This window comes from Pithys albifrons, chromosome 14 (genome assembly GCF_047495875.1).
Source record: "Pithys albifrons albifrons isolate INPA30051 chromosome 14, PitAlb_v1, whole genome shotgun sequence".
Taxonomy (NCBI): Eukaryota; Metazoa; Chordata; class Aves; order Passeriformes; family Thamnophilidae; genus Pithys; species Pithys albifrons.
This window is the reverse complement of record NC_092471.1, coordinates 18,915,401-18,931,586: the sequence shown is the minus strand read 5'-3', so window position 1 is coordinate 18,931,586 and position 16,186 is coordinate 18,915,401. Positions and strand designations below refer to the sequence as shown.

Genomic DNA, 16,186 nt, shown 5'->3' with positions numbered 1-16,186 from the left:
CCCCATGGCCAGGCTGTTTTCCATCAACCACGGAGCAAATGCCAACTGTGACAGGGCTGGACAAAGGCATGACATTGGAATCTGCTGCTCAGGGCTGATGGCAGCAAGCTTGGAGGTCCTGCTTTAAAAACAATTACCCGAAACGGCCAAAATTCAAGCCTCCACCCCAGTGCTCTTATGTGGAGCCAACTCCAAAATCCATCCATCCGAGAGCAAATATTTGGCTTCATCCTGCTGGATTTCAGGGCAGGGGAGGGAGAGAGGGCTAATTTCCTAATTGCCCTCAGCCTCCCCAGAAAAATCCTGCCTCTGGCTTTAACGGGTTCAAATTGCTGAAACAGGATATGCTGGGAAAGTTCAGGCCTCGAGGAGTCGTGTTCTTCCCCGAAATGGTTGGATTGAAGGTGCTCAGCAGCCAAATCCCAACCTCGTTGGGGCGATTTGGCCTCCACCCACCAGGAGAGGAGCATCAGCTCCACCACAAACCTGCTCCGGTAAACAACTCATCTGACATGCCACAATTAAAAATGTACAAAAAGGAAAACAAAGAGTTTAATTCCTTAGTAAAATGGGCACTACTCTTGTCTCTAATGCTACAGGAAAGGGCTATGCTTGCTGTGCCGGGCAGAGGTGGGTGGAGGGTGAGTGTTTGGAGTATGGTACAAGAAGAGGAGAAACTTGGGAGGTCCAGAGCCTCCCTCAAAGCCATGTTTGACAGAAAACGGGTGGAATTCTGTGTCTTTCCTGGCCTGCCTTGCCTCCACTGGGAACACAGATCCCAGCCCTGCACCTGCCACCACAGAGTGTGGGAAGAGGGGGTATGATGAGATAATTTAGACCATCTGGAGGCAGCCAAGGGACTTTGAATAAAGAAGAGAGTGAGTCTTAATGACACTCGCGGTGTCTGTCCTTGAGAGGAGCATTGAGGGCATTGCAGTGTTTGAAAACATAAGCCCACAAAAACCAACAAAGCCCCCCTGAAAGGGGCTGTGTGGGGTGGAGCCCCCAGAGCCCAGTGATAACCTGTTGCCACCAGGGCTGAAGTCCATGGAGTGAGTGGCTGTGCCAAACTGATAAAGAGCCTGAAGGGATGTTCACCCTGAGCCACTGGGAGGGTCACCCCTGCAGACACTCACAGGGCTCCCAAGCCCACTCAGAAGTCCATCCATCCATCCATCCATCCATCCATCCATCCATCCATCCATCCATCCATCCATCCATCCATCCATCTCTGTGTCTGCTTTCCTTCCAAGGGCTCTCAAAAAAAAGGGAAACAGCTTTATTTCGGGCTGTTACTGGCCTGTGGAGCCCCTCTCCAGTGCCAGCTCCATCCCTGCCTGGAATTATGCAGAGGAGGAGTATTTAAGGAGCACTTCTCAATCACATCATTCTCCCCAAAGGTTACATGGGTGGCTTGTAAGCACTAAAAAGAGCTGCTTGAGTTTAGTTTTGGTGGCATAAAAGGTGGAGGGAGGGGGCAGCTTCCCTCACCTTGGCAAAGGAGTCAGGGCTTTCAAAGTCATTCCAATTTTCTGCTTCCAGCTGGATAAGGAGAAGAAAACTCTGCCAGTGTGAAACTAATTGAAGCTAAAATAACCAAGGTAACCCCCAAACAACACTGTGGGGTGCGGAAGCACAAGAAAGCTGGGAATGGTTTGCAGTGAGGGATGGGGGCACAGCAGGGTTCTCAGCTGGATCTGCCCCCCTGCATCAGAGCACTTGCTCCAAGTTCACCTTTATCCAGGTTCTCACTCTGAGGACCACATGGCCACACAGAGGTGCAGGTGTCAGCCAGGGTTGGAATCCACCCAAAGACTCCTGAGATGCTGAACTGGAGTGATCTGAGCAGGAGTAGGTGAGACCCTCAGCACCAAATCAGGCTGCCCAGAGCAAAGCGCTCTTGGCATCCACGTACCAAAGAGACCCTCTATTGCCATGCAGAGCATTCCCATGGCTCTGCCACACAAGGAAGGGTAGGAATGCCCTTGCCTAGCTGCAGACTACCTCCCTCCTGGCTCCTCCAGGCAGCTCAGCCCAGAGGGTGATGAAGTTCCTCGACTGGCAGACCCAAAGCACCACAATGGTGGGAGGCAGAGCCAAAACCCACTGAAACTGGGGGTCCCCAAACCCCGCGGTACCGCAGCAGACCTGCAAAAGCCCTCAGGCTGGGATGGCAATTAGGATGTGGCCTTCCCACAGCTCCCACAGAAATGTTAGGAAACCTCAACCCCAGCCTGTGAGTGGCCAAAATCTGTTAAAATTAAACTCTGTGACTTAGAAACATGTGTTTCCCTGGCTGCAGGACACACTGCAATGAAGCAGCTCTGCAGTTTGTTTCACAACTGAAAAAAGCTCTAAGCCATGAATCATGGCACTTCCCAGGCAGCTCTTGCAGCATTGCTACCCTTCCCATCATGAACACAACCACCCCCAGAGCCCTTCCAGCTCGGCTGTCCCGCTCCATCCCTTGGCAGGAGCGAGAGGAGTTAAATCTGGTGCCTCACTCTGGAGCAGTAGGGGAAAAAAAAAAAGAAAAGAAGACAACACGTCGGTTTTGAACACCCTCAAGGTAAAGATTTAAGAGGCAGCCCCAGCCCAGCCCCGAGCGGGCGCTGCTGGGACATGTCCCGCACTCCCTGTGCACTTACATAAGGCTCGGCAGCTCTGCAAACACCGGGCAGGGCTGGAGGGGGCCCTCCCTGCTCCCGTCCACCCCTTTCCCACCTGAGGGGCTCAGCCTGCTCCCCTGCCCTCATGGCTCCCCAAACTGGCCAAGGCTGGTGTGTGGGGTTCCCCCTGCCCCTCCCAGAGCCAGGCAGAGGGCAGGAATCCCAGCCTGGCACACGCAGGGTGGGAGAAGGTTGGGATTTTTATGAGCAAACCTAGTAAGAAGCTTTTCCCACTGTGAGTGCTGTGCCTGCTCAGCCCTTGCCTGCCCAGGGAGGATGGGGATGAGCTGGGCTAGGACAGGCCCATGGAACAGGACGGGGTTTGGGATGAGGCTTTGTGCAGCAGGCAGGGAACCATCTGGTGTCACACCACCAGACCACCACAGGCTGAAAGGATGTTTCAGGGACCAGTGCAACTCCTCCCTCACCACAATCCCACCTCTTACAGGCCACCAGCTGCAAAAGTCCTTTGCAAGCTGCCTGATACCCAAAATGGCCAAACTAGACCCCCAGCAGCAGTTTGCTGGCAAACCAACCCCAAATACTCCCTTTATGTTGACACACTGCTCCAACCTTTGCTCTTCCCATTCCCATCAGTGTTTGCTGACGAGGTGACCCTTTCATTGCTGTTTTCAAACCTGCCTTCCCTGCTGCAGAATCTGGCCTTGTCTTCACCAAGGGCAGGATTTCGACCAGATGAAGATGCTGAGTGTGGTTTTGGGAGGCTGGTACCAGCCATCAGTCTGTGAGAGGGTGAGCACTGGCTTCCTCTGACCAAACTGGGGTTTGCCATGGGCAAAGACCAAAATTCAGCAGAGACAAAAGTGGGTGCCAGCACCTCTCCTGGGCAGAGCACTGACTCCCCATTGACACAGAGATCCTCTGATGCCACTGCAGTGCTAAGCATCTGTTGCACCAAACACAGGTTCCCCCTGAAGAAAGACCTTTGGAGGCACATGGAGCAGTTAAGGCAAGTGGAATCCTGTAGAAATTTGGGATTTGAACCATAAATCACCTTATGAGCCAGGGAGGTTTTACTGCAATAAGGTCTCTGTGCAGCCATCGGTGGGGTCTGTGGTCCAGCTGTTTGCTCAGCAGGGTTTGGAGGCAGCTCTGCTCATCCTCTGCCTGGTCTGAAGAAGCAACTTCTTGAATTTAAATACCTCATAAGCTCCTCTTCAGGGGGCATTAAGGTAAAAAATATGATTTGATGAACTTCATCGAATTCTGATTTGAATAAATGCCCCAAACCACGCAGAAGGAGTTACAATGAGGAGTTCCTTCTTTCCTTCAGCTGTCAGAGGGCTTTGAAGACACTCCATTCCCACCTGGAACACATCACTTTAACAGTCTGTCCTAGGCTAAGCCTGGCAGATCCCACCACAGCTGCAGCATGGACACCACGTACGTGCCCTGCCTGTGCCCACACGGCTCCAGCTGCCTCCTGTGGCTTCCAAAACTGAGTGACAGTCAGCAGAGCCACGGCAGACAGTGCCAAAAAAGGTAGGAACAGTCATGGAAAAGTGTATCGAAGAAAGAGACAAGCAGACATCTCATTTTATATCATAAACAGACACGTCACAACACACCAGGTAATTTTCCAGCTCAAATGGGGACAGAAGGGCCACAAGACCACAGGACCTTACAATGCATTAACCAACGTGGGTTAAAATCAGGGCCAGAGGAGCATGCAGGGGCCTGACCCTATGTACAAATACCCCACCACTGCCCACAGGAGGGGCCATCCACTGAACCCAAATATCCACAGCAAAGATTGGTCTTGGTGTTCCAAACCCCCACACTTGTCCGGAGACCATGGAGAGATTCCATGGCCCACGTCCCTCTTCAGGTGCCTCAGTTTTTAATGACAGGTGAACAAAATGAAAATCCAGTGAGGCATGAGTTTGCAGCCAGGATAAAAGTGAGTTTTGTTTCTTGCTCTCTCCCAGGAAAAGGTACCCTAGTCACTGTTGGCTCCTTGTTTACACAGGGACCCACCAGGGCAGGAGAACTTCCCTTCTCTCTCATTAGCCAAACTCATTAACAATGCCTGGAGATGATCATAGAATCATGGAATGGTTTGGGTTGGAAGGGACCTTAAAGCCCATCTCATTCCACCCCCTGTCATGGGCAGGGACACCTTCCACCAGCCCAGGTTGCTCCAAGCCCTGTCCAACCTGGCCTTGGACACTTCCAGGGATGGGGCAGCCACAGCTTCTCTGGGCAACTGCAATTTCTATAATTTTCTCTGGGCAATGATGAATTTCTGCACAAGGCTGAGCTCTGCCATCACTCTGTGTGGTGGGTACTCCCTGGCTGTGTGATCTCCTTGTGCTCTCTCCCTGTCCCCCAGGGACAGCACTGATGCTGCACCAGCTCCCCATGACAACACACAGGCTACGAATTAAATGCTACTGGGGCTTTCCAACCCTTTGGAAACACCAGGCTCCCCTTGCCAATACTGACTCGTGGTTATTGCTGCATAATACACCACTGGCCCCCAAAAAGAGTGGTGGCACCCTGTGCCCTGAGCCAGCAGCACCCCCAGAGCCGTGGGTGTCCCTGTGCCCAGCAGGGAAGCCATGCCCCCACAGGAGCTGATCCATGGCCCACAGGGCTCTGTCCCATCCCCGTGTGCCTCAATGGCTCCGAAGTGCCCATCCTGGCAGCGATCCCACGGATGTGGCCCTGCGGATCTGGCCGCCGTGGGCTGTGCCAGGAGCTGCCCCTCTGTTTTGCACCTCAAAAGCCCAATCAGAAAACGGAGGCAGAAAGTGGCCACGGGACCTGCTGGTCTCGTCCATGCATTTTTAAGGCATATTTTGCAGGAAGGGTGTGCTCCCACGTGGCTCCGTTGGGTGGAGCCGGCTCAGCTCCCCATCCATCATCCCAGCTGCAGCTCCCTGTGGGAGAGCAGCGGGAAGGGAGGAGAGAAGGTGGAAGTGGGACTCGCTGACAAGTGTTTGGTTTGTGCATTGGACTAAAGTGGCACTTCCTCCTTTGGATCTGTGGCTCCAAAACAGCCCCCGGTGCTGGAGGGGGAGGGCTTGTCTCCCTTAGACGTGACACGTGCGTGACACCAGACGAGGACGAGGAGGATGGACAGCTGCAAAGTTCAACAAGCTCCATCCGTGGCCTGCTTGAAAAAGGCATTTATTAGCTGTAAACCTCTGTTGTGACGTATAGAAAACTGGGGAGAGGAGCGGGAGATCAATCAAGTTTGAATCCTGGTGAGAGTTCTCCTTAGAAAAATGGTTAGAGGGGGAAAAAAGGGTGGCTTTGAAATCAAAACTGTCCCGAGAAAGAGCGTTTCTGCCAGTTAAAAGCCTTTAACTAGAAGAACTTTCCATGGTTTTTTCCTTTACAAACATAGTGCATCTGCCATCATCGGGAATTGCGGTCTGTCTGGGAAAGGGCTGTGCTGGGGCTACCGAGAGCTGCTGGTGGCCGCGGTGGCGCCGGGGCCATGTCACATGTGTGCCTCGGAGGCCGGGCAGCCCGGCAGCAGCTCCCCGTTCACCACCGCCTCCGACGCCAGCATCTTGTCCTTGCCGGAGTACAGGCGCTGCTTCTTCAGCATCCTCTGGTGGACCAGCGGCACCACGGAGAGCACCGCGCCGCCGATGATGGGCGACACGCCGGCAAAGTAAAAGGCGGCGTCGTAATTCGCAAAGTAATCAGTGAGGTATCCTGGAAGAGAACAACGCAGGTTAGAGCCACAGCAGTCTAAGCCCTCGTTAGTCTAATGAGCGGCTTGTTCCCTCCTTCCAGGGAGAGCTGCAGCTTGCGTCAACCACCAGATCTGGGGAGACTGGGGGTTTTAAAATAATCTTTGTTGCCCACTGCATTTCTTGGAGTTTTTATGGCCTGGATTGAGGGATGTGTGCAGCCAGCACTGTGTACCAAGAAACCAAGAAGAAAAACCTCAGCCATCTTTCCTGTTTAACCAGAACGGGACACACGGACACATCCCAAATACAAGCTGGGACGTGCTAAACCAAACACTTCAGGTGGCTCTTCCCAGAGGCTTTCCAGCCAGGAGACAATGGGAAAAGTAGGCAGGGGCTGTTCCTCTGCAGATTGTCTCCATCTGGAAGCCCTGCTTTTCTTACAGATATTTTATCTATGCTGCCAGTTACAAACAATAGCCAAGCCTTTGAAACCCAACCAGATTCTGCATTTGTTAGTTTGGCAAGTTCCAACAGAGCCAGGCAACCCTGGAGTGTAACACATGGCCATTGATCAGCACTGCAGAAGTCCCTCGGAGTGTGTTCTGCATAGACACTTCCCTGGGGATCTGGTCAATGAAATGGGCCCCATCACCCAGTAAGTCCAGTGCAGGGTGTCTTGCAGCAGCACCCACACAGTGAGATGTCTTCAACCCCCAAGTTCCTTCACAAGGGCGTTAAACTGAACTTTGCTGCCAGAAGCAGAGAGATCAGAGAAGTTTATCCAGCTTTAGCTCAGTGCCTGCTGATGCAGATGTTCAGGGGCAGCTCTGGCAAAGCCATCGCTGTTAAGGGTGTTGGGGTTGTTGCTGTGCTGGAACACAGACCCAACTCTTGGGGAGGCTCAGCTGTCTCTACTTCTAACTTTGGATCAATCCTAGAAAACTACTATCTGCCAATTTTTAGCTGAACTTGAAGCAGAAATCACTTAATGTGATCTTGGTTCACTCTTCCCCCAGTGGTCACCTTTCATCAGGTTGGAGAAAGGCCCTGAGACGCTACAGGACATAGCACAGAGTGATGTCACACCCATACTTCAACCCCCATGTGACATGATAAGCCAGAAAATTCCAAACCCTGAGTCTGGTCCCACACCAAAACACCACCATGGGTGAAAGCTGCTCCCAGCATGTCCCTCCCAACACCAGGTCCAGGTCCATCATGGCAGTACCACCCACCTGCTATGGGTGTACCCGCGGTCATGGGCACGGCCATCAGCCCCATGAGGTACCCTATGGCCTGGGACGCCTGCATGGGCCCCACCAGCTCGAAGGCGATGGGGGCCATGATGGTGGTGAAGAAGCCATCGCAAAGGCCGAGGAAGAGGCAGATGACAATGACGCCCTCAAAGCCTTGGCACTGGGGGATCATCATGCACAGGATGCCAAACAGCATGAAGGATGCAACCTGGGGAGATAAAAGGGGGTGTGAGGAGTTGGGATGTGCAGCAGGAAGAGTCATGAAGATGAGGATGAACAGGTCAATGTCACTGCTCCCTTCTCTAGAGCCAGCAATGCCATCCATCTGCTGCTCCTGTCTCAGACAGGCCCTTAAGAACAACCTTTTAAGAAGGGTTAAGGAGGATTAACTGCTGGATTAGCAGCTCAATTTCAGCAGTTTGTTCTTCAAAAACCACAAGAAGGTGAGAGGGTGTCAGTAGCTTGGGAAGAGTTGGTACCGTGAAGCTTCTTTGCTGTAGGGACACTGAGATCTCGAGTCAAGTGTTTAACTTCCCTCACACATGTGCATAATAAATTTTCTTCCCTAACAGCAGATAAGGGTGTTAGAAAACAGTCAGTAAAGGGGTTGCAACCTGTGGTTGACCAGATTAAGCAGCCCAACATGGAGATGCCACTCCCTGACCCGCTGTGGTTGGCCAGCACCTCTGCAGAGGGTTGGACACAACGTACCTGCAGGTAGATCTTCTTCAGCCCAGGGATGCAGTCGCCAACACGGCCTGAAATCAAGCGCCCCAGCCCCGACATGGCTCCGAGGCAAACCAGGAGGATCCAGTCCTTTTTGGTCTCTCCAAATCGCTTCTCCACGTATTTTACCTGCGATGGAGGGAAGGACAAAAGGACGTGAAGCCTCAGTAAAGCTGATCCCAAAAGGGACAAGACTTCCCTCAGAGGGCTCATGTTTTTAGGGGCGGTTGTGAGACCCTCATGTCCTCACCACACTGGGCTGCACACATCACCCTCACCCACACCAAACCCAACAGGCCCTTCCTCTCCTGCTCCTGATGCTTGTCCTCAGGACCACAGGGAGTGATCGCTCTGCCCACCTGGCGCAGAGGACAACTACAATTAAAAATCCACATCCTCTCAGCATTATTCCTGTTTGCAGGATGTCCAGCAGTTCCTTGGCCTCTGTCCCTACTGCCCATCCCACCTTCCCACCTCCTCCTCGCTTTCACTCCAGGCAAATGGATCTCCCTCCCCTTCCCATCCCAGCCAAGGCTCTTACCAGGTTCATGTAAGGTACGAGGTATCCCAGGACAGCAGTGGCGATCCCAAAGGCCCAAATCCGGTAGGTCTTTCTCCGGAAAACCCTCAGGTTGAAGTACTTGCGTGTCTGGGCCCAGCACTGCTGCCTCACGCTGCGGCTGCCCAGCTTGTCCTGCCCATCGTGCTGAGAGTCACAGGAGGGCGGCAGGAGGGGCCGGTAGGTCATGGACAAGAAGATCTGGATGATCATTAAGGCACTGAGTACTTGGAAAGTGTGTGCGAGCCCAATGGCCTTCCCGACCATCTTGAGGAAGAAGGGGAGCGGCACGGAGATGAGGCAGCTGCCGCCGGCCACGAGGCCGTTGGCCAAGCCCAGGCGGCGCTTGAAGTAGTGACCAAGGATGACCAGCGAGGGCTGGAAGGCAAAGGAGCTGCCACAGCCAAAGAGGATCCCATACGTGAAATAACGAACTTCCAGAGACCTAGTGGGGCAAAAACATGTGGAGAGGGTGATGTCAGGCAGAGGTTTGGTAGGTAAGGAGGCCTCCTGCTAAACTGGGCATCGAGACCCGGGTCTCACATGCCACAGGTGCTGCACAGACAGTCTGACCCTGAGGAGTTTCCTCCCCAGACAAAGCAAGGATTATCCTCACTGCACAGCCGGCACATTAAACCTTCAGGAAAATTAAGTTTAGCTGGGGAGAGCTTTCTGCAGCCAGGAGAAGCAGCAGCCAACCTGCCCTCCTTGGGAAGCTGATGTAACTTCAATGGTTTTTAAATTACAGCAAACAACGTTTTCTAAGGTAGGGAGGGTGAGATATTTTTAGCTAGAAATCCTTTTTATTTTTCCACTGAAAGGACTAATTCAAAACATTTTGCACCCAGTGTTTGAAAGCAGGAGGCACCAACCCTGCTGATTATTAGGCACGTAGGAAGGGAACATGGTGTTTCTGCCCAGGCTCCAGACTGGTTAATTAAGTTCTTCTTCTTTCAGCTCCTCTGAGAGCTTAAATTAGACAGTTAATAGATGTCATTTGTACCTTACATTGGTGGCTGCACTCAAGGAGGGAGTGAAGTGCCTGCTCTACAGAGCAGATGGAAAGTCCTGAGAGCCCTCAGAAGGAGCCGCTTCCCAATTGCCAGCCCAACTTTGCCAACAGAAGCATCTGAGAAAGGAGCCTGGTATGAAGCAGTGCAAACAACCTGTTGTGTTTCTCTCCAGATGAAGGATGTTTTTATTTCATCACCAGGCAGTGCCTCCACCTTCAAAGGTCTGCCATGAGACACTGCCTGGGAGGAGAGTGGGATGGAGACCCTTGGGCAGCTCACGGGGTCCAACCCTTGGAATGACTCCTGTGCAATGCTGACTGCTGTCCATGAAGCAAGCGAGGAGACAGCAGCCCACATCTAACAGAGCAGTTGGAAGTTGGGAAAACCTTTGCAACCACATCATTCCTTCCATTACATGCTTGTCCCTTCAGCTTGCCAAGCAGAAAGAAGAACATGCTTGCTGTGCCCAATGGCTCCAAGTCAAATGACTGTCAGGAAAGGCAATTTCCAGCCACTCCAGAATGAAACCACATCAGAAGCCCCCTGTGTGGGAGCCAGGGAAGCAGCTGGGCCACGCAGGCTTGTCTTCGACCTCCCACGCACCAGCCCTGGCCGCCTCGGCCAGGCCACACCAGCTTTGGTGCCGCAGCTAAGCCGATGTGTTGGATAAGTGGAGACAAATGCTCTGCTTCCCATCTGCTCCCTCTTGATGCTAAGACACCCTTGCATGAGCAGGGGCTCCTTTCAGCCATGCTTCTTAGCCAGGATTTCCCAGCCTGCTTACTGGGGACCAGCCAGATGCTCTCTGGAGGGAAGGGCAGCATCATCTCCCTTGGATAATGAGGTTGCCCCGTGGATAATGCCATCTCCTGAGACAAAGAGGGCTCTCTCCATCAGATTCCTCTCGATTCCAGCTCTCAATGGAAACAGCTTGGTTCATCCCTGTTGGCAGAAGTTTGGGCAGCTTGAACTGGGCAGAAATGGTGGAGGTGAAGGAGAGAAGACTAGAGAACATTTAGCAGTGCAGAGGAGGAGGGCTAGGAGGGAACTGGGGGCATATGGAGGCAGCCCTGCTGAACTGGCCATCATCTAAACATGCTAAAACACCCCTCGTAACACTGGAAGGAAGATGAAACCTTAACTGGGATTTCTCTTTTCCTGAGGACACAAAAGAACCGTGGTGGCTTGAGCTGATTGCGAGTGCAGAAGACACCCCTGTGCAAGGCAACAGAGAGGAAAAGCCTCTCCTCAACCCCATCCAGCCTTCCTCAGAGCTCAGCTTTTCAGCATATTAGGTTTCTTTAGTGCTTTTCATATAAAACTGCCAATATTTTGAGAGCAGGAGGCTCTGGGCTGGGTACTGGGGTCCTGCTGCACAGGCTGGGTGGCTCAGAGGGTTTGGGATCAGCTTGGCGTAGTGCTGGGATCCACTGTTCCTGTGTTTGGACAGAATAAACCCATTTCAGAGGAACCAGGAGATCGAGGGGGGATGAGCCTTGATGCAGACCTGCCTCAGCCCCCCAAACCCAAACTGCATCACTTTGCACCGGTGCCTGCAGCCACTCCAGCACTGGGGGGGTCACCTCCAGCTGTGGTGGTGGGAGCTGGCAAGGGGAGCCAGAAAACACCTTTTCCATAGTTCTGGGAGAGCAGGAGCCACAAGCTCCAAATTTCAGGGCCAGCCTTCAGCACCCAGATGGAGCTGTGCCAACTCCACAGCCTCGCTGCTCCTCCTCGGGCTCCGCTCGGCTGCACCGGCACAGCTTCCCTCGCTCCGGTCCAGCTGCAGAGGGGCTCCCCTCTGCCTTAAAAGGGAGCCAAAGGAAAGGAATCCAAGAGTGAGAGGCAGAAAATGGGGATTTCAGTTCTGCAGCTCTCCTGGAAGTAGTATTCTTCTCTGCCTGTACTGTTCCAATTTTTTTAAGCCCAACATAACAAAGCACTGGCAGCAGTCGTGGTCCCACGAGCTCCTTTTCTTTGCAGAAACACTTTACAGTACAGGGGGGGAAAGGCCAAGCCCTGCTGATTAGAAGGAAGGCAGGATTACATGGGAAGCTGCTGTGATCTGCACTACCAGGACACACCTTCCCTCAGGACCCACTGCACCTTCTCCAATTCCTGTTACCTTTGGGAACATGAGGTGGTGGCACCTGCAGGGAAATGGCAGAGGGTGGTTACTTCCACACCACTGCCCCAGACGGGTTTAGCATCCCCAAACCCCTGGCTGCCATCAGCCCCAGTGTCAGGGCCTTGCCCTTTGCTGCATCCCCACTCCCAGCACAATGGGGGGCTCCTGCAGCTGGGGATTTGGAGATCCAGGGAACCAGGGCTGGCACAAGCAGAAGGATCTCACTGAGCAGTGTGGGTAGGAGCTGGTGTCCTGCTCCCATCGGCTCCCATGTAGGATGGCCAGGAGGAGCACAGCACAGGCAAGTTGCCTTTTGGAAAACTAGTGTGTATTTGCTTTTAAGACCCAATTCTTGAAGCATTTTAATTAAAACAATATTGATTTTAACTGAAATCCAACCCAAAGTAATGTTTTTATTCAGGAAAACTGGAGCAAAAGCTGCTTTGGAGGTGTCTCCAAGACTCTGTTTAACAAGTATCACATAAATTACCCCAGAGGTGACCTCTTTTTGCTCCCACAAAGATGCCAATGTCTGGGTTGGAAAGACACACAGGTACACCTGCCATTTAAATGCACATCAGCCACTGCCTGCCAACAGAAATTCATGGTATGGCATCAGGGATGGAAAACGAGGAGTGGCCATGACCCTGTACTGCTGAAGACGCCTGAGCTGGAGCAGGAACACCACAAACTGCTCCAGATCCCGTCTGTGTCCCCGTCCCTGTCTGCCCTGCACAGAAACTCTCTCTCAGGTGTAACCCACCAAATATTATTTTAAGCATTAATTTCCTTTCAGCACCAAATGTGAAAACGGTTGCAGAGGAAAATGGTTTTCTCTGTGAGTGCCTCTTTGGAGCTGCCCACAAGAGGCACACCAACCTCTACCAACCTCTGCTGCCTGTTTTAAAGAGCAAATGAAGGACCTGAGGCCTGAAATCCCATAAAATCCAGTCCCTAACTCAGGTAAAATTTGCCTTTGTTTTATATAAGGAAAAAATACCAACTTGGTTCAATTTGGAAAGGAACAGGCTGAGCACACGTGGGCTGTAGGGACACCAGGACACTTCTCAGCTGGAAAGAAACCACCTGCTTTGCCCCAAAAGGCACCAGCAACATGTTGGCAGGGGGGTGCAGGGAACAGGGAGGAAGAGGAGCTCTCTAAGGAGCTCTCCAAGGAGCTGTGTCCCCCCTCCCCAGCCTTACTTGGTGAAGGAGCTGCAGAGGAGCCCGATGAAGGCGATGGAAGCTCCCATGGCTGCCGTGGCCCTGCAGCCGAGCCGGTCGGTGAAGATGCTGACGATGGGAGAGCAGAAGAAATTCATGCCCATGGCCAAAGAGCCAACCCATGCTGGGGAGAGAGAAGAAAGGTGATGGTCAGGGTGGGAGAGGTGGGGCACATCCAGAAACCAACTCCAGCTTTGAAGGTGTGTTGGCAGAGAGGCAGCTCCATCACACAGTGAAGCTCTCAAATAACACCGGGGTCACTCGTGCTGCCCAACATCATCATGGATGGGGCAGCACTGGAGATGTGGACAAATTCTCCTTGTATTCCTTTCCATTGGGTTCAAATGTGCCCTAGGGAATGCACTGAGCTTCCAACACTTTTTCCTAACAACCTTGGCTGTGTGTGTGGTGATGCCCCCACTGATGCCATTTCCAACAGGACACCTCCAGGCAAAAAGACCCCCAAACTCCTCAGATCCCTCTTTTCCCCAGCTTTGGCTAGGAAGAGTTTCACATCCTGAGTTACAGCTCTGCATTCCCAGGTACCACACTCATCCATCCCTGCTCTCCAGTCAGGCCCCCTCCCCTGCCCCTCATCCCTCCTTCAGCAGAGTCCTTGTTGCAGCTGAGCTGATGGAGACACGTGGTGATGCCACGTTAGATGACAGCCCTGGCCCTGCCAGATGATGGCCAAGCAGGACCATCACCTCATGTCTCCTTTCAGCCCATCTCTAGAGAAAACCACTGTCTGTTTGTCTCTCTGTCTGTCTGTCTGTCTGCCGTTTCCCAGAAGCTCCTATTATTTGCAGATTATTTCAGCACATTGTGGAATCATGGAATTGTTACAGTTGAAAAAGCCTTCTAAGATCCTCAGGTCACCACTCCCCCAGCACTGCCAAGGCCAGTACTAAACCATGTGCCCCCAAGGATTCCATCACTGCCCTGGGCACCTGTGCCAGGGATTCACCACCCCTTTCAGTGAAGAATTTTTTCCTAATATTCAACCTAAATGTCTCCTAGAACAACTTGAGGCCATTTCCTCTTGTCCTTAATTTTCTTCCTGCCCTCTACCTTTTACTTTTAATGGTTTTGTGTGATTATTTTGGGAAGGAAAGGCAACATTTCAAGAAAAGCAATGTGGTAAGGAAAAAAATTTAACTTCTACCACAACTGATAAGAAACAAGAGGCCCTCTCAGCAGTGTGTGGGGCAGGGCAGGAAGGACAGGTGGACATGGGGCCTCCAGCAACCAAGTGGGGAGACCTCCTGGAGCTCCAGGCACTGACTCTGACCTGCCAAATCTGGCCCCAGTACAAGTGTCCCTTGCACTTTTTATACCTTTTTCAGAGTTGTTTATTGCACCCAAACCAAGAGCTCTGTAAACCTTTTCAGCACAGCCCTGCACAAAAACACCCCATCCTTCCAGGGCTGTGAGATCTTCAGAAAATAGCCAGGTCCTTATTAAAAGTAAATCCCAGCTATAGAACAGCCTCTCCAACCTCTGCCTTTCAAAACCGACCACACAAAAAAGGTCTGCCCAGCCTGGGAAGAGCTGACCCTTCCAAATTAATTATAAGTTCACAAGGACCCAATTTACTTCAAAATCTTCTTTAATAAATGCAGAGTGGAGCAATAAAATGAAAAGCAAGGGCTGGGTGGGAACCTCGTGGGACTGGCTGGGCTCTTGCCTCGACACCAGGCTAAAAGAAGAGAGAGGGAGAGGGAGATGACCCCCCCTCTCTGACTGATTTTCTTGGTTATAAACACAAGGCACAGTGTAATGAAAGTCCTTCTAATAGGATTAGGTGGCACAGATCCAGAGAGCCGTCCAAAACAACTCCGAGAGGGGTGAGGGGTGGGAGCAACGCCAGGATGGGAAAGGCTCGTTAAATTGGATAATATACTTCCAGAAATGTTCCTTCTACTCCAGCCAAGGCAGTAAAACGTTAGATGGCCCCATCATGTTTGAAGTTTGTTATTTTTGGAAATTACTTTAAGAAACGCGGAAATAAAAGCATAAAGCAAAGTATTAAATTTAAAGGGCCAGATTCTGATCTTAATAACCCAGGGATTTACATGCAAATAAGCAGGATCAATCTCTGGCCCCAAAAATGCACACTCACCTGTGGAGATCAAAGCAAACCTGGGGTGGGAGGCTCAACAATGGGCTCTTAAAAGCTCCTCCAGCTTTGGGTTTGTAAAAAGGAGATATCGCTCAATTAAAATCGGTAAACACACCAAAAAAAGAGTCCTGTGGCAAATTGCTCTACCTTAGAGAAAGGGCTTACCACAAGCAATGAATAAAAATAGGCTTGGGGAAGAACATCAAGTTAAAATTAGTAAGAACAATAGCCTCACTTCCAGAGCGGGGTTTTGTCTTCCCAGCGCTTCCCAGCGCAGCCCCGGGACGTCGGGAGGGCTGGGCCAGCTCCAGCACTGGGAGGAAACCTCGGCAAAAGGTGGGAGATCAGGAGAGAGGCGCCTCAGTCCCGGCTCTGATCCCATTGTGATTCACACCAAAACACCCCCAGAGAGTGGGTTACACAGTTTCCCCACCCTGTTTTATTCCCATTGTGATGTCAGTGGTCTCCATCCATCTGGGTCTGGGCAAGGTTGGAGGAAAGTCATGTCAGAAAAACACAGGCTGGGAAAAAAACAGAGTTGAGGTGAAGCATAGCTCCTTTGGACATGAAGCCACAGTCCCTGGATCCACTCCAGCGGATGAAGATTTATTTTTGGCAACCTGTGTAAGAAGCACTGAAGTTTCTCCTGGACTTTCCTGGATGAGAAGGGCAGAAACAGCCATTCCTCCAGTGGAAACCAGATGGGGTTTAACCACCTTCACCTCAACAACTCCTCCAACGCTGGAGAAGTTATGACTTGATTTAAAGCTCACAGGAGAAAAAAAGGGAGGAATCTTTGCTTCTGATTTCCACGGGGA

The 16,186-nt window shown here is 52.0% G+C and overlaps 1 protein-coding gene across 1 annotated transcript in view; it reads right to left on the bottom strand.

Annotated features, from left to right (window-relative positions):
- Nucleotides 1-4,197: 4,197 nt before the first annotated feature.
- The window catches only part of SLC16A2 (solute carrier family 16 member 2), a 38,824-nt gene continuing 26,835 nt past the window's right edge, over nucleotides 4,198-16,186 (bottom strand). Inside the window, exons 2-6 of the mRNA XM_071569123.1 lie at nucleotides 13,226-13,370; nucleotides 8,864-9,326; nucleotides 8,308-8,451; nucleotides 7,576-7,804; nucleotides 4,198-6,359 (exon numbers count right to left, since the gene is read on the bottom strand). Coding sequence (XP_071425224.1) covers nucleotides 6,139-6,359; nucleotides 7,576-7,804; nucleotides 8,308-8,451; nucleotides 8,864-9,326; nucleotides 13,226-13,370 — 1,202 coding nt within the window. The 3' untranslated portion in view covers nucleotides 4,198-6,138. The remainder of the gene's footprint in view (nucleotides 6,360-7,575; nucleotides 7,805-8,307; nucleotides 8,452-8,863; nucleotides 9,327-13,225; nucleotides 13,371-16,186) is intronic.